This window comes from Ictalurus furcatus, chromosome 17 (genome assembly GCF_023375685.1).
Source record: "Ictalurus furcatus strain D&B chromosome 17, Billie_1.0, whole genome shotgun sequence".
NCBI classification, from domain to species: Eukaryota; Metazoa; Chordata; class Actinopteri; order Siluriformes; family Ictaluridae; genus Ictalurus; species Ictalurus furcatus.
The window spans coordinates 1,165,075-1,190,074 of NC_071271.1; the positions used below are offsets into that span (position 1 = coordinate 1,165,075).

General features: G+C 42.9%; 2 protein-coding genes across 2 annotated transcripts in view; both read right to left on the bottom strand.

Moving 5' to 3' along the window:
• fam131ab (family with sequence similarity 131 member Ab) overlaps positions 1–12,252 on the bottom strand; it is a 26,272-nt gene extending 14,020 nt beyond the window's left edge. The window contains exon 1 of the mRNA XM_053647419.1: positions 11,738–12,252. The gene's annotated coding sequence lies outside the window, so the exon portion shown is untranslated. The remainder of the gene's footprint in view (positions 1–11,737) is intronic.
• Positions 12,253–16,823: 4,571 nt separating this feature from the next.
• The window catches only part of alp3 (alkaline phosphatase 3), a 9,155-nt gene continuing 978 nt past the window's right edge, over positions 16,824–25,000 (bottom strand). The window contains exons 2-10 of the mRNA XM_053647687.1: positions 24,884–24,999; positions 24,573–24,747; positions 21,859–22,031; positions 21,545–21,685; positions 20,978–21,047; positions 20,446–20,580; positions 19,352–19,543; positions 19,099–19,215; positions 16,824–17,477 (exon numbers count right to left, since the gene is read on the bottom strand). Coding sequence (XP_053503662.1) covers positions 17,260–17,477; positions 19,099–19,215; positions 19,352–19,543; positions 20,446–20,580; positions 20,978–21,047; positions 21,545–21,685; positions 21,859–22,031; positions 24,573–24,747; positions 24,884–24,999 — 1,337 coding nt within the window. The 3' untranslated portion in view covers positions 16,824–17,259. The remainder of the gene's footprint in view (positions 17,478–19,098; positions 19,216–19,351; positions 19,544–20,445; positions 20,581–20,977; positions 21,048–21,544; positions 21,686–21,858; positions 22,032–24,572; positions 24,748–24,883; position 25,000) is intronic.

The following is a 25,000-nucleotide window of genomic DNA, read 5'->3' on the forward strand; positions in this document are numbered from 1 at the left end:
ATTAAAATTGTGATTTATGTTTATTGATACCACATTTTAATTTAAGCTATACATCTCGAGTAGCCATTGTTTTATGTAATGAATCCGTTTCATTTCGCGAACCATCATGACATTTAGTCAACGGTATTAGTGAAATAAAGAGTTAATAGCAGCTAGCTAAGAATCTTTCTTTTTCTAATATTTCTTGGGATGGATTCATTACATAAGATGTTGATTATTTTTTTTTTTTTAATTATTTATGCCTTAAAGTCAAATATAGCATTAATACATACTTAATGTTTTCATAAATAATCTTTTTTTTCACTGTCCAAACATTTGGCATCAATTTTGAGAAAAAAGGTGTCAATATTAGGTGCCGCTGCCGTTATTCAGAAAGACCGGCGACAGTCCTCGGTCAGTTACTATGGCAACCGAGCGTACCGTTCGGAACGAGGCAGCTCGGTCCTGTCTGAGTGCATATTGTTTTCCTGAAATTTCCTTCGTGCAGCGTTTCATTCCTAATGAAACTCATGCATGCATTCACAATGTCGCTGTTAAACATTGCACGCTTCTGTTCCAGGGCTTCATGCAACAGTCTGCAGACCCACTGAAAGGAAGTCGCGGATATCCGTGGATATCCACCAGGAAGCACCTGTCACACCCAAATGCCACAGGTGACATCACTTCCTGCCAAACAGGCCATGCTATTTACATATACTCAGTTACTTTATGCATTATAGTTGGGTAACATTTACTTTCTTATATGCGGACTATAATGATACGTACATCACAGCACTGGATTCTGGTTGGTCGGAAAATGTTGATTAATTTTTTAACAGCGGCTGTGACAGTAACGCAGGTTTCGATAAGTGTTCTCGTGCTAATATTTGATTGTTTCTTACAGTTTTATGGAAGGAGTCTCCAGCGTCAGGGCTTTGTAACAGTCGGAGGTAAAGCTGTAGCTAAGTTTTCTGACATCCTCAGAACAGAGGAGTTTTTATGCTGCGTTTTGTTTTTTTTTTGTCTTATTACCTTCAATAGTTAGATACAAGAGGCTTGAGATGGAAAGAGCCGGTGTTTATAGCTGCTATAACGTGAATTCGCTACATTATGGAACATTTTGTCATTTCAGCTGGCTAGACTATTTTTTTCTTACATTAACCAGATTTTTGTTCTGACTCTTTCTCTAAAATTAGCTCGCTGGTTTTATTCATACATGCGGTTTTTGAACAATAGCTAGCTAAAAAAAAAATTCCGTGGCGTTTACTAGCTGGAATTTACTAGCATTCACTAGCTGGAATATTTGTGATATTCCACATATGTAAGATTTTGAAGTATATTGATTTCCTGTTTGAAAGAAAAACATGAGACGCACATCGAGCTTTATTATTATTACGTCTATATCTTCCAGTTTTTCCTTCTCTGCAAACACTATCAGCTCCAAATTAGCATGACAGATTTCAAGCTACAGAGAAGATAGCTACAATAAAGTACAGAAACTTAGAAATGTATACAAACATATATATATTTTTCCCTGAAATCTATGCGGGTTTAAGGACGCATATGATTTAGCATAAGTACAAACTGACCTAAGTACCTTTTAGCATCGGGTGCTGTGTTCAACCTGCACTTCTGCTAATCAGCCTGAGCGGCAGTGAAGGTATGAGTTACAGCTCTACAGTACCCTGCATTTCAGCACAGTCTATAAAGCTGCCTCCCACACGGCTGCATTAACACCCTCACTACAGCGGCGACTTGGGTTGCACTTCCTCTTTATCACTGCTCGTTTTATGTTCTGGTTGATACCCGACACGCCGTGGGTCTTTTCACTGCACACGGCGGTGTGTGTGAGGCTTCAGCCTCGCCCCTCGACCCGCTCGAGTCAATGAAACCAAATCCGTGCTGAAAGCGTGTGTGGCGTCCTGGAGATAATGGACCACGGGTGCTTGAATTCTACTGGACGTGGAACCAGTAAACATGTCTCTCAGGATTTTTCGCATAAATCCAGAAACTGCACTTGGGCGGTTATAGTTATAGATTACAGAAAAAGTGTTTAACACCTGCAGATGAAATACCTCTGTTACGGTGTTAGATTACATTGTATTACACTGTGTTTTATGTCATGATGCCAACATATATGACAAGAATTGTGCTGGACTTTAATCCCCAAAAAGTGTAGAACTTAAAAACAGACGCCTATCGAGGTTCAACTTGAATCCTGTGAGGATTTTAGTACTGAATCTGTTCTGAATCCAAACAATGAATCAGATGCAAATCTTAAATGATTCGTATTCATATCAGAATCGGATCTCGGTCGCTACTCAGCTCTGATACACCGATCAGCCGTAATATTAAAACCATGGACAGGTGAAGATAATAACATTGATTATCTCATTACAGTGGCATCTGTTAAAGGGTGGGATATATTAGGCAGCAAGTGAACAGTCAGTTCTCGAAGTTGATCTACTGGAAGAAGGAAAAATGGGTAAGCGTAAGGATCTGAGAGACTTTTGCAAGGGCCAAATTGTGATGGCTAGACGACTGGGTCATAGAATTTTGTGGGGATTTTCCCAGTATGCGGTGGTTAGTACCTACCAAAAGTGGTCCAAGGAAGGACAACTGGTGAACAGGCGACAGGGTCATGAGCGCCAAAGGCTCACTGATGCACATGGAACACGCAGTGCATCACACCTTGCTGTGTGTGGGGCTGTGTAGCTGACCCCTGTCCACCACTGAAAGCGGCTACAGTGGGTAGGTGAACATCAGAAATGGACCATGGAGCAATGGAAGAAGGTGGCCTGGTCTGATGAATCACGTTTTGTTTTACACCACGGCCGGGTGTGTTCACTTACCTGGGGAAGAGATGGCACCAGGATGCACTATGGGAAGAAGGTGAGCTGCTGGAGGCAGTGTGATGCTCTGGACAATGTTCTGCTGGGAGACCTTGGGTCCTGTATTCATGTGGATGTTACTGTGACCACCTACTTAAACATTGTTACAGAACAAGTACACTTCTTCATCTCAACAGTGTTCCCTAATGCCAGCGTCCTCTTTCAGCAGGATAACGCTCCCTAACACACTGCAATAATTGTTCAGGAACGGTTTGAGGAACATGACAAAGAGTTCAAGATGTTGACTCAAATTCCCCAGATCTCAATCCACTGGACAAACAAATCCCCACCTCGTGACTTACAGGACTTAAAGGATCTGCTTCTAACGTCTTGGTGCCAGATCCCACAGCACACCTACAGAGGTCTTGTGGAGTCCATGCCTCAAGGGGTCAGAGCTGTTCTGCTGGCACAAGGAGAGGAGGACCTACACAATATTAAGCAGGTGGTTTTAATGTTATGGCTGATCTGTGTGTATCATAATCAGAATTTAGTGCTAGAGATTTTTCTTCATTTCACAGTGTTTATTTCTTGGTGTTTAATATATATATTTGTCAAACAAACACGTCATGTTGATGTAACTTGTAAAGTGAAGAATGATCTCTTTACACTGTTGAATTAATATCAACGATTATTTACGCTGTCACTTTAACATCAAAAACACTGAACGTATTCACTGTGTATTTCTGAACAGTGGTGTACAAGTATTCATAAAAGGTTAGAAACGAACACTATGGATGTGTTGCAATAACTGGAACTGTTCAGTTCGCACAAACACTGTGTATAGCGTATGATATCCAATAGATTAACACCTAATGCAAATAAACGGTTCAGGAGTTAATGTAATAACGGTGTTGAGTTAATTCTCACATTCCTGAATACACATCTATAGTGTCCATATAAATCACACACAGATGCTACTGCGATCGAACTCAACACTGTGGGCGTTAATGCAACACCGGGAATTTTTTGTCTTGTCCCCGTTTGTCCATTTTGGGTCCATCTGGTGTGAGAAACATTCACCGCATCACACTGAGCAACAGGCGGAAAGGTTCGAGGCCACCAGCAGCTCAGGCCATCTGGACGGATGAAATGACCTCACCTAAACTTAATATGGTGTGTGTGTGTGTGTGTGTGTGTGTGTGTCTTGGCTCTAAGCAGCATTTGACTTTTATATTTACAGCAGGGCTCATCTCGGACATTGCCTGTGGGGAATTAGGACGAGACCAAGTTCATTTACACTAATGACATCGATGACACCTGCACCTGTATCTGTACCTGCACCTGTATCTGTACCCATACCTGCACCTGTATCTGTACCCATACCTGCACCTGTATCTATACCTGTACCTGTATCTGTACCCATACCTGCACCTGTATCTATACCTGCACCTGTATCTATACCTGCACCTGTATCTGTATCCATACCTGCACCTGTATCTATACCTGCACCTGTATCTGTACCTGCACCTGTATCTGTACCTGCACCTGTATCTGTACCCATACCTGCACCTGTATCTATACCTGCACCTGTACCCATACCTGCACCTGTATCTATACCTGCACCTGTATCTATACCTGCACCTGTATCTGTATCCATACCTGCACCTGTATCTATACCTGCACCTGTATCTGTACCCATACCTGCACCTGTACCCATACCTGCACCTGTATCTATACCTGCACCTGTATCTGTTCCCATACCTGCACCTGTATCTGTATCTATACCTGCACCTGTATCTATACCTGCACCTGCACCTGTATCTATACCTGCACCTGTATCTGTACCCATACCTGCACCTGTATCTATACCTGTACCTGTATCTATACCTGCACCTGTATCTGTACCCATACCTGCACCTGTATCTATACCTGTACCTGTATCTATACCTGCACCTGTATCTGTACCCATACCTGCACCTGTATCTATACCTGCACCTGTATCTATACCTGCACCTGTATCTGTATCCATACCTGCACCTGTATCTATACCTGCACCTGTATCTGTACCCATACCTGCACCTGTACCCATACCTGCACCTGTATCTGTATCTATACCTGCACCTGTATCTGTATCTATACCTGCACCTGTATCTATACCTGCACCTGCACCTGTATCTATACCTGCACCTGTATCTGTTCCCATACCTGCACCTGTATCTGTATCTATACCTGCACCTGTATCTATACCTGCACCTGCACCTGTATCTATACCTGCACCTGTATCTGTACCCATACCTGCACCTGTATCTATACCTGTACCTGTATCTATACCTGCACCTGTATCTGTACCCATACCTGCACCTGTATCTGTATCTATACCTGCACCTGTATCTGTACACATACCTGCACCTGTATCTGTATCTATACCTGCACCTGTATCTGTACCCATACCTGCACCTGTATCTATACCTGCACCTGTATCTATACCTGCACCTGCACCTGTATCTATACCTGTACCTGTATCTATACCTGCACCTGCACCTGTATCTATACCTGCACCTGTATCTGTACCCATACCTGCACCTGTATCTGTATCTATACCTGCACCTGTATCTGTTCCCATACCTGCACCTGTATCTGTATCTATACCTGCACCTGTATCTATACCTGCACCTGCACCTGTATCTATACCTGCACCTGTATCTGTTCCCATACCTGCACCTGTATCTGTATCTATACCTGCACCTGTATCTATACCTGCACCTGCACCTGTATCTATACCTGCACCTGTATCTGTACCCATACCTGCACCTGTATCTATACCTGTACCTGTATCTATACCTGCACCTGTATCTGTACCCATACCTGCACCTGTATCTGTATCTATACCTGCACCTGTATCTGTACACATACCTGCACCTGTATCTGTATCTATACCTGCACCTGTATCTGTACCCATACCTGCACCTGTATCTATACCTGCACCTGTATCTATACCTGCACCTGCACCTGTATCTATACCTGTACCTGTATCTATATCTGCACCTGTATCTGTACCCGTACCTGCACCTGTATCTGTATCTATACCTTCACCTGTATCTGTACACATACCTGCACCTGTATCTGTATCTATACCTGCACCTGTATCTGTACCCATACCTGCACCTGTATCTATACCTGCACCTGCACCTGTATCTATACCTGCACCTGCACCTGTATCTATACCTGTACCTGTATCTATACCTGCACCTGCACCTGTATCTATACCTGCACCTGTATCTGTACCCATACCTGCACCTGTATCTATACCTGCACCTGCACCTGTATCTATACCTGTACCTGTATCTATACCTGCACCTGTATCTGTACCCATACTTGTATTAGGAATTAGGACGAGACCAAGTTCATTTACACTAATGACATCGATGACACCTGCACCTGTATCTGTACCCATACCTGCACCTGTATCTGTACCCATACCTGCACCTGTATCTATACCTGCACCTGTATCTGTACCCATACCTGCACCTGTATCTATACCTGCACCTGTATCTGTACCCATACCTGTACCTGTATCTGTACCCATACCTGCACCTGTATCTGTACCCATACCTGCACCTGTACCTGTACCTGCACCTGTATCTATACCTGCACCTGTATCTATACCTGCACCTGTATCTGTACCCGTACCTGCACCTGTATCTGTACCCATACCTGCACCTGTATCTATACCTGCACCTGTATCTGTACCCGTACCTGCACCTGTATCTGTACCCATACCTGCACCTGTATCTATACCTGCACCTGTATCTGTACCCGTACCTGCACCTGTACCCATACCTGCACCTGTACCTATACCTGCACCTGTATCTGTACCCGTACCTGCACCTGTATCTGTACCCATACCTGCACCTGTATCTATATCTGCCGATGTATCTGTACCCATACCTGCACCTGTATCTATATCTGCCGATGTATCTGTACCCATACCTGCACCTGTATCTATACCTGCACCTGTATCTGTACCCATACCTGCACCTGTATCTATATCTGCCGATGTATCTGTACCCATACCTGCACCTGTATCTATACCTGCACCTGTATCTGTACCCATACCTGCACCTGTACCCATACCTGCACCTGTACCTATACCTGCACCTGTATCTGTACCCATACCTGCACCTGTATCTGTACCCATACCTGCACCTGTATCTATATCTGCCGATGTATCTGTACCCATACCTGCACCTGTACCTGTACCTGCACCTGTATCTGTACCCGTACCTGCACCTGTATCTGTACCTGCACCTGTATCTATACCCGTACCTGCACCCGTACCTGCACCTGTATCTGTACCTTTATATGTACCTGTATCTGTACCTGCACCTGTATCTGCACCTGCACCTGTATCTGTACCTGCACCTGTATTTGTACCTGAATCTGCATCTATATCTGTATCTGCACCTGCACCTGCATCTGTATCTGTGTCTGCACCTGTATCTGCACCTGCTCCTGTATCTGCATCTGTATCTGCACCTGTACCTGCACCTGCACCTGTACCTGCATCTGTATCTGCACCTGTACCTGCATCTGTACCTACACCTGTATCTGTATCTGCACCTGTATCTGGATCTGCACCTGCTCCTGTATCTGTACCTGTACCTACACCTGTATCTGTACCTGCACCTGTACCTGTATCTGTCCTCTGATTTCATTACTGAACACACACGTGCTCCGACTACATTACTGTACACACACATGTCCTCTGACTATATTACTGAACACACACACATGTCGACAGACTACATTACTGTACACACACATGTCCTCCGACTACATTACTGAACACACACACATACACACGTCCACCATCTACATTACTGTACACACACACACACACATACGTCCACCGACTATATTACTGTACACACACACACACACGTCCACCGACTACATTACTGTACACACACACACACACATACGTCCACCGACTATATTACTGTACACACACACACACACGTCCACCGACTACATTACTGTACACACACACACACGTCCACCGACTACATTACTGTACACACACACACACACACACGTCCACCAACTACATTACTGTACACACACACACACACACACACACACACACGTCCACCGACTATATTACTGTACACACACACACACACGTCCACCGACTACATTACTGTACACACACACACACATGTCCTCCGACTACATTACTGAACACACACACATACACACACACACATGTCCACCGACTACATTACTGTACACACACACATACACACGTCCACCGACTACATTACTGTACACACACACATACACACGTCCACCGACTACATTACTGAACACACACACATACACACACACACATGTCCACCGACTACATTACTGTACACACACACACATGTCCTTCGACTACATTACTGTACACACACACACACATGTCCACCGACTACATTACTGTACACACACACACACACATGTCCTTCGACTACATTACTGAACACACACACACACACATGTCCACCGACTACATTACTGTACACACACACACACACATGTCCACCGACTACATTACTGTACACACACACACACATGTCCACCGACTACATTACTGTACACACACACACACACATGTCCACCGACTACATTACTGAACACACACACCTACACACACACACACGTCCACCGACTACATTACTGAACACACACACACACACACACACGTCCACCGACTACATTACTGAACACACACACACATGTCCACCGACTACATTACTGTACACACACACACATGTCCTTCGACTACATTACTGTACACACACACACACATGTCCACCGACTACATTACTGTACACACACACACACACATGTCCTTCGACTACATTACTGAACACACACACACACACATGTCCACCGACTACATTACTGTACACACACACACACACATGTCCACCGACTACATTACTGTACACACACACACACATGTCCACCGACTACATTACTGTACACACACACACACACATGTCCTTCGACTACATTACTGAACACACACACCTACACACACACACACGTCCACCGACTACATTACTGAACACACACACACACACACACGTCCACCGACTACATTACTGAACACACACACACACACACACTTGTCCACCGACTACATTACTGTACACACACACACACACACAAGCCCACCGACTACATTACTGTACACACACATGTCCACCGACTACATTACTGAACACACACACACACACACACATGTCCACCGACTACATTACTGTACACACACACACACACAAGCCCACCGACTACATTACTGAACACACACACGTCCTCCGACTACATTACTGAACACACACACACACACACACACACATGTCCACCGACTACATTACTGAACACACACATATACACACACACACATGTCCACCGACTACATTACTGAACACACACATATACACACACACATATACACACACACACATGTCCACCGACTACATTACTGAACACACACATACACACACACACATATACACACACACACATGTCCACCGACTACATTACTGAACACACACATATACACACACACATATACACACACACACATGTCCACCGACTACATTACTGAACACACACATACACACACACACATGTCCACCGACTACATTACTGAACACACACACATAGACACACACACGTCCTCCGACTACATTACTGAACACACACACACACACATACACACGTCCACCGACTACATTACTGAACACACACATATACACACACACACATGTCCACCGACTACATTACTGTACACACACACATACACACGTCCACCGACTACATTACTGTACACACACACACACACACATACACACGTCCACCGACTACATTACTGTACACACACACACACACACACACACATGTCCACCGACTACATTACTGTACACACACACACACACACACACACACACACGTCCTCCGACTACATTACTGAACACACACACACACACACACACACACATGTCCACCGACTACATTACTGGACACACACACACACACACACGTCCTCCGACTACATTACTGAACACACACACACACACACACACACACATGTCCACCGACTACATTACTGTACACACACACACACACACACACACACATGTCCACCGACTACATTACTGAACACACACACACACACGTCCTCCGACTACATTACTGAACACACACACACACACACACACACACGTCCTCCGACTACATTACTGAACACACACACACATGTCCACCGACTACATTACTGAACACACACACACATGTCCACCGACTACATTACTGTACACACACACACACACACACACACACGTCCTCCGACTACATTACTGAACACACACACACATGTCCACCGACTACATTACTGAACACACACACACATGTCCACCGACTACATTACTGTACACACACACACACACACACACACATGTCCACCGACTACATTACTGAACACACACACACATGTCCACCGACTACATTACTGAACACACACACACACGTCCTCCGACTACATTACTGAACACACACACACATGTCCACCGACTACATTACTGAACACACACACACACGTCCTCCGACTACATTACTGAACACACACACACATGTCCACCGACTACATTACTGAACACACACACACACGTCCTCCGACTACATTACTGAACACACACACACATGTCCACCGACTACATTACTGAACACACACACACATGTCCACCGACTACATTACTGAACACACACATACTAACTATTCCTGAAAAATGAAAGCAGAACAGGGGGTTTGATCTGTTTGTTTCCGTGTGTGTTGTGTGGGTTTTGAGTGGTTGATTAATGCTGTTTTTTTGTTGTTGTTGTTTTTATCATTCATGTGAAAAATTCACTTCTACTCTACAAGTGTCTCCAAACCTTGTTAGACATCACAGGAACTGACTAACCAAATATTTATTGTTTATGGTGCCATTACTTTCAGAGAACACTGTTTGAAAACTATTATTAATATAAAACTATAGTTTCGTAAGTCATAAGGTTTAAGATCAAAATATCACCCCATGCATTGCTTATGTATATATTCATTTTTATGAAGGGTGCCAATACTTTTGGAGCATTATATTATATTATATTATATTATATTCGTTCCGCGTGCGCAATCTCGTCCCTTAGCAACGGCGAAACATCTTCATCATGCTTTTTTTCTTTCTTTCATGCGTGTATTAGAACGGGCTGTTGCAGGGTCGCGAGCGCAGCATCAGCAGCATACAGTCCGCATTATTCCTGTTTCCGTTCAACAGTCTTACGCACACAAACGCACGCGCGCGCGCGTACACAAGCTGCGGACCATCTACCGTCCACCATGCACTGACAAACAAACACACACACGCACGCGCGCCTTCCTCAAAAGCCTGCAGAATCCACGCGTGCACAAAGCAACACGCTCGAGCCGAGACATGTAATAAAGCTCGGGCGTTATTTCACGTGCGCTGAACGGACACGCCAGGTGCTCACGCTCTCTCGTGCATCGCTCGTGCTCGGAGCAGTCAGAGCGGAAGTGCGGCTCTTACCTACGGGGGTCTTGGAGGCGACGCAGCCCATGCTTACACATTGACCTGCAGTGCATCAACACACACACACACACACACACACACACTTTCTCTCTATGGGGCGGTGAGAAACCCCTTGTTTCCGTGTGCCTCTCTTTAAGCACGCGCTGCTCGCTTGCACGTTTTTTATTTATGTATTTAGTTAATCGGTTATCTATACAACTTTCCTGCTTTGCTTTCCCGCACGTAACCCATGCAACCGTTCCCAAAAACCGTTGTTTTCTTTCTTTCTCCCCCCCCCACACTCACCACTACGTCACGCGGGGAAGACTCGACGCGTGCGTTTCAGCACCTCGGCGGCGGGACAGCGCGTGCGTGCTCGAGCTCCCAGGATGTGGCCGCAGCATTGGTTGGTTGGCGCCGCGCGCTGCTCGGATCTTCTTCTTCTACTTCTTCTTCTTATTATTTAAAAAAATCTTCTTCACTTCCCCACTCTCCTAGTTCTGAAGTCCGCGCGCTTCCAACAACGATGTTGTTTCTTGTGATTGGTTTGTGTGTGTGTGTGTGTGTGTGTATGTGTGTGTGTGTGTGTGTTCTTTGCACGAGCACAAAAACAGGGCGATAAATGAGTGAGAAATTCTGCACGCGGAAACTGCGTTTAATAAATCGTGCTCGGTATGGCTCCGCCTACGAGTCGAGATAGATGGAGGCGGAACGAGTTGTGATTGGACAAACAGGAGAGAGCGAGAGAGAGAGAGAGAGAGAGAGAGAGCGCTCAATACACATTTACCTCGGTAACATAAGTAATGTGTAAATGATGCTTCACGTGAGCGCTGGTAAAGCTGGTGCACGTGCAGGTAGACACGGATGCTGACGTCACTGAGTGGTTAATTGCATACCAGTTAAATTACTTCATTTAACCACTCGAGCTCGTTACTTCCACCTTTTAGAAATAGACAATAAAAGGCAAATAAATGTATTTTTTTCCTATTAAACTTACATTGCGTTACAATTTTACCCAAATCCGATCACGTGATTTAGAAGTCGCTAAAGTCTAATTCCGTCTCCTTGTTGAGGCTATTTGAACTTGTTTGTTTTTAACAGTGCAGCAAGAATAGCAGCAACAACAACAAAAATCTTTAAATAGTGAACAAAATTAGAGGCTGGAAGCTCGGACAGATGAAAGAGAAGGCATTGGACAGTAATTAGATCATGTATTGTCACTATTTGCTCAAAGGAAACCCGCTGAATGTTCATCAGACGAGTGATGAGTGGTCACGTGATAAAAACTTTGTTTTTATTTTCTCAGGGTCATCATGATTTTTAAAGCAGCAAACAAACAAACAAACAAAAAAACCTATTAAAGCAGCAGTACACTTAATGTTAAGGTGCAGTAACATTGTGTTCCCACCAAAGGCCTCAGTACTATGCTGTACTGTGCAGGACATTATACACTACACGCTAAAGATGTTCTTTGGTTGTCTCTCTGGTGGAACTCTACAACAAAGCATTTCCTGTCAGAATGGGTTCCAAGTAGAACCTGTTTTTTAGAAGAAAATACCCGTTATTATCCAACAAACCCTTAAAGAACCCTTTGACTGTGTGTATTAACTGGTGCTGTACAAACTTTACATTATTGCTCATTATTTTCTTGAAGTCCATGAAGTGACCCCACCCCTTTCTGCAACATAGGGCAGTTCCATCTGGTGCCTCTCCCACTTTCCAATACAGTCAGTACGTTTACATGGACAACGATAATCCGATATGAACCCGATTAAGACGATACTCTGATTAAGAAACTAGCATGTAAACAGAGATTATTGATGACCTTAATCCGATTAAAGTCATACTCGAAGTAAACTCGAATGGAATTAAGACGTGTGGAGTATTCCTGTTTTAGTCGAATTATCGATGTGTATTACAGACATGTACACACCTTAATCACACTATTAACGTCGTGTTGGAGTTTTCACCGCATTGTGCGACAGGACACATACACACACGGCAGTGCTCAACCGTTTTACGGCAAACAAGAGAGCACGGCTGCGTCCCAAACCGCGTTCTTGCCTGCGATATACATGTATTTCAGCTAATATACAGTAGGTAAGTACGCAGTTTGGGACGCAGCCCACGGCTTCAAGCAGTCGTCTATTGCATGTACAGCACGACAAATAATTAACTGCATTTGAAGCGTTCGTAAAATTAAAAATAAAAACACCCAAAACTGTATACGGTTCCATAACGAAGACCAACTGTACGTCGATACGTGAAATTCTGGAGGGACGTTGGATGGCGTGGCGCGGTGACGTAATGATGTGTGACGTTAATCCATCTATGTTCTATAACATGTAAAACAGGTACATGAAAGGAGTATTCTAAACGCAACTCACGTAAACCTTAATCAGAATATTGTCTTACTCAGAGTAAAGTCAATAATTAGATTACCGCTGTCCGTGTAAATATAGTAATAGAGCGAGTCCATGTGGTGGTCCCACCCCTTTTTGCTACCTCGTGCAGGTCTGTCTGGTGGTGCCACCCCTTTCTGCAACACATTGCTTGTCTGCATATTGGCCCCATGCCATTCTGCTACATAGAGTGGGTGTGTCTTGTGGCCCCACCCCTTTATGCTAAATAGAGCAAGTCTGTCTTTCTGCTACATAGAGAAGGTTTATCTGGTGGCTTGACCTCTTTGCCTGGTAGATCCGCCTTTTTCCACTAGATAGAGCAGGTCCATTCGGTGGCTCCGCCCCTTTCTGCTACAACTAAATTCTATATTTTTATGGCACTATTTCTTTAAACTCTACGAGGTTAAATGAAAAAGAATAGCATTTATTTATTGCTGAATTAACGGCATAATCCATAAAGTTAATTCAACAACGTCAGTCTCACATTTTTATCTTCCCTGAAAATGTGAGACTCCAGTTTGCAGATGCCTGGTACGTGTGTGTGTGTGTGTGTGTGTGTGTGTGTGTGTGCGTAAGGGCATTGTGTAACCATGCGCCTACACACACTCTAAACATAGCTGTAAGCACTGACCCACACACTCTCTCGCTTCTCCTGAACATCACACGTTGCTCAGACGCTTCAGATCTGACGAGTGGGAGCGGTGAAGAGAAAGCAACAAAAACCCAAACCTCAGATGCATAACTGCAAAAAATAGTAATAATAAACTGAGGATTCTGTGAAAGGAGGCGGAGTTCACTTTTCAGCATCAGTAATGGAAACACTCACACTAAGAACAGCAAGATTTTCAGGGGAAAAAAAAAGAGATTCATAAGCAGTTTCTGAATGTTTAAGATTATTTTTAGTGTTAGAATGAAAGGTCAGTGGTTCAGTGGCTCCGGAAATCCTCAGCAGTCTAGTGATTGTACACCCACTAGCCCCGCCCCCTTTCTATCCTTGCTGAAGTGCATCTATACATCCGACACCCTTCACATTAAACATGACGGCTTCTCCCTCACTGCCACTTCTGACTATTAACTGGCTTTTTTAATGAATAAGTACATAAATAACACATATGAAGATGATATGACACTCTGGAAGAAAGAAAAAAGGAAAGAAAGAAAGAAGACAGAAATGAGGAAAGAAAGAAATATGTGATTATCGAGACAGAAGACAAAAAGAGAAGAAAAAGTGCAGAAAATCAACAACAGAAGGAAACAAGCCTCTCTCTCTCTGTCTCTCTCTCTCTCGCGCGCGCGCGCTCTCTGTGTATTAGTAAACTGTGTTACAGCGCCTCCTTCAGGTGAACAGATGAAACTGCGTCTGCGTTCGCTTTGTCTACATTTTTAAACTTTCAAAAAATAATTTAGAATTATTACAAAAACAAAACAAAACCAAGAAATGAAGAATATACAAAGTAAGGAAAGGGGAAAAAAGAAATTTAGCAGCAAAAAAAAAATAAATAAAAAAATAAAAAAAAAGGAGCACTTGATGTGATTACCAGTGATGTCAGTTGGATAACGACCGAATGAACAAATGACTGACTGGTGAAGGAGAGAAAGAAAGAAAAGGGAGAATAAGGGGAATATAGAAATAGAAAGAAGGAAATCAAGTCAATCAAGAATGATATGAACATAAATTTGTGTTAAATCTCTCTCTCTCTCTCGCTCTCTCTCTCTCTCTCTCTCTCTCTCTCTCTCTCTCTCTCTCACACACACACACACATACACAATTATTTTACATAATATGTTAAATAGCTGATCTTTAAACATTGTGCATTATTTATTAACACTGGGAGGAACACCATACACTGGCTCCCTCCCCCAACACACACACACACACACACACACAAACAATCCCCTTCCTAATTAGCCACACCATCAAACAAAGAGGAAGTGACCCACTGGTGTGTTTTCAAAATCTGTTTCTCTCCACACACTCAGAGGACATGACTACAATGTTGTTGTTGTTGTTGTTTTTTTAATCCAAATATTGTAGCTAAATTATTAAGGATTATGGGCTTAAAAATATAAACTAATATTTATTAAAGGTTAAAAAAAATCTTTTTTTCAGCAGCATTTTAATAAAATACACGAGATTTCATGAAAAAAGTCACAACTTTATTCTCAAAATCTTGTATCTGTAATATTTAAGGATTGGCCCTAAAACATTGAGTATAAACATTATCTTGAAACAATTAGTTTTATTATATTCACACATACACGTATTTATGTTAATTAGTTAAATGTATTAAATTGATATTATCATGGTTGCTTTTTTTAAATAGAACATTAAGATTTGTTTTTTCTGTACACAAATGTTTAGCATTTTCCCCTTTAAATTGTGTTTGATTGCTACACTAAAATGAGCTTAGAATTTAACGTTAAAGTTAGTGTTATACGTTTAATTAATTAATTAGGCCTATACTTTAATATAACACTAAAGTTAATGTTAAATTTTAAACGAATGAAATTCCTAATGCGTTACATCAAGTTTCCCTTCAGTAACAATATTTACTCCATCACTTAAGGGTAAAAAAAAAAAACATTAAAAAAAAAAATGTTAAATCTTTACAATTTGGTTATTTGTTTCTGATATCCCGATTTTTAAGATCAGATTTATTCATTTTAATGGGTTTTAGATTGGCCCTGAGATTCAAAGCTTGATATCATAATCAGATTAATATATTCTTCAGTTTATTTGATTGGTTTTTAAACCATGAGCTGTATAGTTGCACTAAATTATAATTAAATAACTGAAATATTAATATTTATGCTAGCATTATACTGTATATCTGCATTATAAATCAACATTAGGTTCAAGCATAAATGTTTGTCAAATCATTCTAACTTTTTACTTTTTATGCTAGTGCAGTGCTCTTTCTAATGTGAGCTGCGTAGGTCTAATTGCACTAAAATGTATTTACAATAACTTAATGGAAGTGTGAGTTTATGCTTAATTAACTTCCAAGCCATTTATTGTTAAACAAATACATGCGGGTAAAAATAAACAAGTAAATTAAAGATGTTTAGAATGAGCAAAATGAGCATCATGTTTTTATTTTTAATGAGAAAATTTCAGTTACACCGTATGAAATTCCCTTAATTTAATTTAGCGCACCCATGTTTGTATAAATTTCAGCAATAAATATACACAATTATTTACAGTAGATTGAAGTTTTAAATTTGAGATGCGCATTACAGTAAGGTTATTCTGATTTACTGAGGAATTTATTTTTAATAAAAGAACAGCGAAAATATGTAGTGATAAATGAAGTCATAAAGGGTCCGCTGATTTTAAGATAAAGACAGACGTACATTTAGTAAACTGTGATGAGTAAATCAGAATGAAGAATTGAGGTAATATTACTATTAATATTAGTGATTAAGTCAGGGCATGTCGGGGGCAGAGCTCTGTGCAGTGTAGCAGTGGTTCTGATTGGTTCCCACGCAGGCTGCATAGGCCATAGCATGAGCGATGTAGCTCTGCTCATTAACACCCTGGAACAGATGAGCCATGGGGCCTCGAGCCAACAGGGCCACATCCTCGCCACCGTGAGTTTCCGTGTCGAGAGGAACCGCCGCCTGCTGCACGTAGTCCCTACTCCCTGAGACACAGACAGAGAGACAGACAGAGACAGAGACAGAGACCCAGACAGAGACCCAGACAGAGACACAGACAGAGAGAGAGACACAGACAGAGACAGAGACAGAGACCCAGACAGAGACACAGACAGAGATACAGACCCAGACAGAGACACAGACAGAGACCCAGACAGAGATACAGACACAGACAGAGACACAGACAGAGACACAGACAGAGATACAGACACAGACAGAGACACAGACAGAGATACAGACACAGACAGAGACACAGACAGAGATACAGACACAGACAGAGACACAGACAGAGACACAGACACAGACAGAGACACAGACACAGACAGAGACACAGACAGAGATACAGACACAGACAGAGACAGACAGAGATACAGACACAGACAGAGACACAGACAGAGACACAGACAGAGACAGAGACACAGACAGAGATACAGAGACACAGACAGAGACACAGACAGAGACACGGACAGAGACACAGACAGACATAGACACAGACAGAGATACAGACACAGACAGAGACACAGACAGAGACACAGACACTTATTAGCATGTTGTGGTGTTATTACTGCGTTGTTACTGTGTTAGAGAGTCGGATTTCTAAAGGGGTCCTACATGAAACCGTTTATGAACGGAATACACTTTATTGTTGGTTTGTTGATAAAAACGTTTAAGGGTTTTCCCAGAGTAACTGTCATATCACAGCAAACCAGTGACTACATTTCCCATCCTGCACGGCGGCCTACAAACATGGCCACCATGGACCACAATTCCCAGAACACTCACCTTCATTCTATTCACGCACACCTGCATCCAATTCACATTCACAACCACAGCCACAGGTTAAAAGGACCTTCTATGCATTCACTCTTGGTGAAGTATACGCTCAGTTGCTTTCTGTCTCTGGCATTACCGAGACCTGTTACCGTGTTTGTTTATCCTGGTTTTGACCTTGCTGACCTTCTCGTTTATGACCTTGTCTCTTTGCCCTGCCGAGTTTGGACTGTATGCCTGATCGATTGACCCTTTCTTTCCTATGTACCTGGAATTCTCCCTGATCCTTTGAACTTATTGGATTAAACTCATGAACCTGCACTTCAGTCTCAGCCTCCGATACGTGACAGTAACAAGGAGGAGATCTGAGGAAACCTCAAGGAGGCTGGAGTGATGATTGATACTATAGGAAAGTAATGAACAGCAGCACGTTAGTGTTTTATTCCTCTTACACCACAGCAATTTATCAACAATGACGTATTTCTTTCGAATTATATAACATGTTGTACTTTTTATCTGTTTATATTTACATCGAATGCTGAAACTTGTTGGTTCCTGTTCTCACGTACTTCATAACAGCGATAAACTTTTCTCTTTCCTCACCGGCCTCTCTGTTTCTCTCTCTCTTAAAGTTAATGAGACACAAAAACCAACTGATGAACAGCAGAAAAGTGTAAACTCCTCTGGCCTGAAGATGACGGAAAACGTAAGGCTACGGCTTTACCTCTGACTGTTATAAAGTGCTGATACTGGAGACTCCTTCCATAAATGTTAAGCTGACTTATCTAGACCGTTAGGTAGTGTGTGTGTGTTTGTGTTTGTGTGTGTGTCCCTCACTGGTGTCCACTTTGCGGATGTCAAGTCGTTTGTTGTTGAGGATTTTGTGTCCAGGACCGTTTCCATACATCAGTGTGGTAAAGGGGAGCATGTCCGTCCCGTAGACAGGAGATTTACCTTAGACATGGACACACACGGGGGGGGGGGGTTTATTTCCTTTGTCTTCAGCCAGATGTCCTTTAATTTATAAACTTATCATCAGTTCCTGTATCACGTTGGTCCTCTCAGACATCTCAAATCTGCACACACTTACCCAGAATGCTGTTGCCTCTGAAGGGATACCCGTTAAACGAGAGCGAGTGGGAGTGGTCAGCAGTGACAATGGTCAGTGTCTCTTCCTCATTGGTCAGGTCCAGCGCCCGGGCAACAGCATTATCAAGGGCGACAGTTTCATGCAGTGCCATCGAGGCACGGCTAGCATGGTGTCCTTGATCGATACGTCCCCCTGCAGCCACAAAACACTGATTACTGATCCGGTTCTCTCCGGTGAGTGTGTTAAATAGGAAATAAAACCCTCAGTGTCATGCTGTTCTAGGAAAATAATCACTGATGCGGTGGTGTGATGAAGCTGAGTCACAGTTCTCACCCTGAAGTGGGTTATTTTCCCTTAACAGTACATCCCAAAGAGTTTTATTTCTCTTATACCACAGCAGTTTACCAAAGATTACAATGTTTCATCTATTACAGAATGACACCTCACACTTTTTGTCCATTTGTAACTACAAACGTCATTCTGTAATGAATGTTTTATGTTCAAGAAACAACTTAGTTCCTGTTCTCAGTTACATTATAGCAGCTATAACCTCATCAGTCATTTCCTCAAAAGTGCTGACACTTTACTGCCTCTTCATAATTTTACACGATTTACATTATACTTCTTATATTTAATATTATATTATGTATTTGAGCTTTTATGGCACTTAACAGGGATATAACAAATAACTACAACAATACACAAGATGTATGACGATATTGTCGGGGTTGTAATTTTATAGTAAAAATAGTCTTTTGCATTGTTGTTGTTTTTTTCTCATTAAACTATTATCTGCACTGGCATCCGCCTTCACCTCCAGTTTCATGACCGATTTATAGATTTGCTGACAAACTGCCAGACAAACAGTAGTGTTGCATTTTTTAAAAATAAATAAATAAATAAATAAATAAATAAATAAATAAATATGAATTTGATCATTATTTTATTTAATGTAAAAAAAAAAAAATATTGAACGGTTTATTTTCTAGCGAAATGTTTCCTGATTTAAACTGTTGCCATATTGATGATATTCATTAGTTTATCGATGGATGGAGTTGATTGGCTGGTAGTTTGGTTGTTTGGTGGAAGTTTACCCTCCACTAGCAGAAAGAATCCTCTCGGGTTCTTCTGTAGGATGCGGATGGCTTTCTCAGTCGTCTCCATGATGGAGGGATCCGTGAGCGGGTCCCTTTCCACCTCGAACCTCAGATCACCGGGTTCAAACAGGGCTACAGGGAAACCGAATAAATCTAAAGTTATATTACAGAGTCACAGAATTATTTCCTATGATCACGTACGTTACAGCAGCAAGAAACAATCATTCATCACCAAAACTGAGAAACCGCAAAGTGTGAACTCCTCCGTCCTGAAGATGTCGGAAAACTTAAAGTTACTGCTTCACCTCTGACTGTTACACAGCCCTGACACTGGAGACTCCTTCCATAAATGATACATAAACATCTCCTTACAAGAGGAAAACTTGTTACACACTTTTGAAACTCTGTTTATTATTGGTGGAGCGTCTGCCCTACAAGTCCCTGTGAATGAGCTGTGATCTCCTTCTGACCAATCAGAATCCTCCTCACTGTTTATTATATTAATAGTAATTGATTACATCACACTCACCCATCAGGTAGTCCGTGGATTCTGGGTCCACCGCATCAAACTCTGTCTTATTCCACACATAGCGAGCCACCTACGGACCACACGGACAAAGGAGCTTCTTCAGTTCTGCACTCGAGCTACGAGGGTGATGTAGTTACGGCCAGCAGTTTAACATCATCAGATAACACTGTTTCTACATCAATGGCTTCATCAAACAGCAGAACAAGTCTGTATTAAAAATAATCTTATTCAGTTCTAGTGTACAAGCTCCACCTTCAATCTTTAGGCCACACCCCCTACCTCTTTCTGTCTCTCTTTCTGTTTCTTTGTCTGCCTCTTTATCTTTTTCTGTCTCTCTCTCTTGCTATCTTTCCATCTCTGGCGCTCTCTTTTATGAATCCATCCTTTACCTCCCTCTGTCACTCTCTCTGTCTGTCTCTCTATCCTGTCTCTATCTACACTATCTCTGTGTGTCTTTGTCTCTCTTACTGTCTGTCTGCCTCTCTTTCACATCCTATCTCTGTCTCTTTCTCGCTTTGTTTCTCTCTTACTCACTCTCTCTCTCTCTACCTCTTTCTCTCTCTCTACCTTTCCCTCTTTCATGTTGATCCACTCGTTTATGAGGTTGCGTCCGTCCTCTCTCGTGCCAGCTGAGTTCAGGTCTGTGGGGTACTCAGGGTCCATCGTGCCTTTAGGGGTCATGTACTTACGGCCACCGCCAATAATCACCTACACACACACACACACACACACACACACATTTATACATTTACATTCAACACACACATTTAGACAAGTATGCCTAACACAAAACCTATACTTAATATAATTTTTGTTTATACCCAAGCACACACACACACACACACACACACACTCAAACACACTTACATACACACACTCACATCGATGTCCGTGTTGGAGATGAGCTGGGAGGCGATGTCGGTGCAGCCGTCTCTCTTGGCCGCAGCGGGCATGTCAGCGTCACTGTACCACTTCCTGCTGGCGCTGTGCGCATAAGAGGCCGCTGGAGTGGCGTGTTGTACACGTGTCGTCGTTACTATGCCAACTGACTTCCCTACACACACACACACACACACACCAAAACACATTAGCATTATCACACACAGAATGTCAAAACATTTCTTTACACAGTTTTTACAGAGTCATTGGTTTGTTGTGATATGACATCAGTCCATTGTGTCTGCAGAGTTCCACGTCTTTCCGTGAGGTGTGGATTAAACGTTGTCCGGAATATTAACATGTACATATAATTGACATTATCCCTGAATTTCCTTAATCTTATATTTCTGGAAATAACTCAACTGTTGTTAAGTACATTATTATTAATAGTAAAACACAATAATTATACTAATCCAGAAGGAAGCATGGCAGGGGGCGCACAGTGGCTTAGTGGTTAGTACGTTCGCCTCACACCTCCAGGGTCCGGGGTTTCAGTCTCACCGTGGCCCTGTGTGTGCAGAGTTTGCATGTTCTCCCCGTGCTGCGGGGGTTTCCTCCGGGTACTCCGGTTTCCTCCCCCAGTCCAAAGACATGCATGCATGCGTGTCTAAAGTGTCCGTAGTGAATGTGTGTGTGATTGTGTGCCCTGTGATGGATCGGCACCCTGTCCAGGGTGTACCCCGCCTTGTGCCCCATGCTCCCTGGGATAGGCTCCAGGTTCCCCGTGACCCTGAAGGAAGGATAAGCGGTATAGAAGATGGATGGATGGATGGAAGCATGGCAGAAAATAGGTGATTGCATCATTGTTTCTGTGGAGTGCTCTGATTGTGAAATGCGTTGATTCAACAAAGGACAGCAAACGTCTGACACACACTAGTTGTGTCCCTCTGTGTTGTAGCGATTAGCATTTCTGTCAGCGTCAGTGAAGGTGCTGGTTCTGTTCTGCGTTTCGGCTGGTTTAAAACTATAAATTTCTGCAGCCTCATGAAGTGGTTTATGGCGACAAAAACTCTGGAACCACACAACTGGCCTGAACATTAACCGCAACACCACAGAGGGACAGACCCAACAACTGAGATATACAACATATCACTTCATGAGGCCACAGCAATTTTTAGTCTTAACCCAGCCAAAAGCAGAAGAGAACCCACACCTTTTGGAACCTCAGCACTAACATGAACACAAACCACTACACCACAGAGCTACAGAAGTGTGTGTGAGTGTGTGTTTTTTGGACTTCCTGAAACGCTTCCCAGTAAAACAGCACAGTTTATTCTTAACCCAGCCAAAAGACAGATCAGAACCTGAACCATCAGGAGCTGCAGTATCAGAACCCTCTAACCACCACACCACAGAAGGAACAGGTACAGGTGCGTAATGCTAAGAAGAGGAAACCTGGACCTGACGCTGATACGAGGAAACGTTAGATGTGGGTTAGTGTCAGTGTACCTTCCGAACCTTCTGCTTCTAATCTGTATTTTGGCGGGTTTAAGAATCAAACGTGGTGCTGTAGCAGTATGAAGGTGTAACGGAGGCGGTGGTGTGTACAGAATGCGTGTCTCAGTGTGGGTAGGACGCAACCAGGACGAGGGTAGATATGAGAGTCACACTTCACATGCTGAGAGGAGGAAACGAGTGATGAGTTGATTGAAACTGAACTCTAATGACTGTCTTTTTAAGACCCTTCTGTAGTGCACACTCGAGTTCTACACTCTCTGTCCAGTGTTATACTGCCGTGCTAACTAGCTAGAGTGCAACTAGCTCGTTTGCTAACATGCTAAGCCTTAAGACAGGTACAAAAACAAATTCATATTGTCTTGCTAATCAGCTTGCTAATCACACACACACACACACACACACACACACACACACACGGTGTTACGGTGAGGTTAGCAGGTCAGGAGTGTGTAATAGGTATTATGGGTGAGAATCTGGAGGGATCTTACAGTTCGCTTTGATTCACAGTAGCACTACAATATTTATTCCTCAATTCAATTCTGTGTTTATAAATGATAATTGTATTCAGGATGATAATTCAGTTTTAAGATAATTACCATAATAACAAAACATATGATTATAATTGACATTAATATATTTCTATTCATATGTCTATAGTAAACAAATTTCACCATTCAACAGCTATTCAAGTGAGACAGACAGGCAGGCAGACAGATGGAGAGATAGACAGGGAGACAGACAGAAAGTAAGATGGACAGAAAGACAAAAAGAACAGTGAGACCGACAGACACAGAGGCCTACAGAAAAACAAATATTGAGACAGTGGCTGGGGCAGACAGACAGACAAAGAGTGAGACAGAAATACAGCAAGTGAGACGGTGAGTGAGACAGATGGCCGTATGGAGAGACAAAAAGACAGCCAGGTGGATGGAGAGTGAGAGAGTGACTGTGAGGGAGACAGAGAGTGAGACATACAAAGAGAGAGATAGTAAGACAGACAGAGAGGCAGATTGATGGATAGAGAGACAGAGACTGACAGATGGAGAAACAGACGTGGAGAGAGAGAGACAGGCAGACAGACAGGCAAAGAAAAAGAGTGAGACAGACAGACAGATAGAGAGAGAGAGACTGACAGATGGAGAAAGAGACATGGACAGTGAGAGAGACAGACAGACTAGAGAGACAGGTGGGCGTATACCTGCATCTTTAGCCCATTTGAGGATGGACGTGACCTCATTTCCTGTCTGTGTGCGACACACACCGTTCCGTGCAGCAGCGTTCAAACCCACAATGTTCAGATTTGTCTTCACACCACACAGATAGGCCGTCGCTGTTGCTCCACTGTCCGGGATCTGAAAATCTACTGTGTACACCTACACACACACACACACACACACACACACACACACACACACACACACACACACACACATATATATATATATATATATATATATATATATATGTGTGTGTGTGTGTGTGTGTGTGTGTGTGTGTGTGTATATTTACTTTAGCGAGACCGACGTAAGGAAACGTGTCCATGGTCATGACGGTCTCCTCTCCTGGATGTTCCTCCAGTTGGCCTTTCAGTATGCGAGCGGCTGTGATTGTGGTGATGCCCATTCC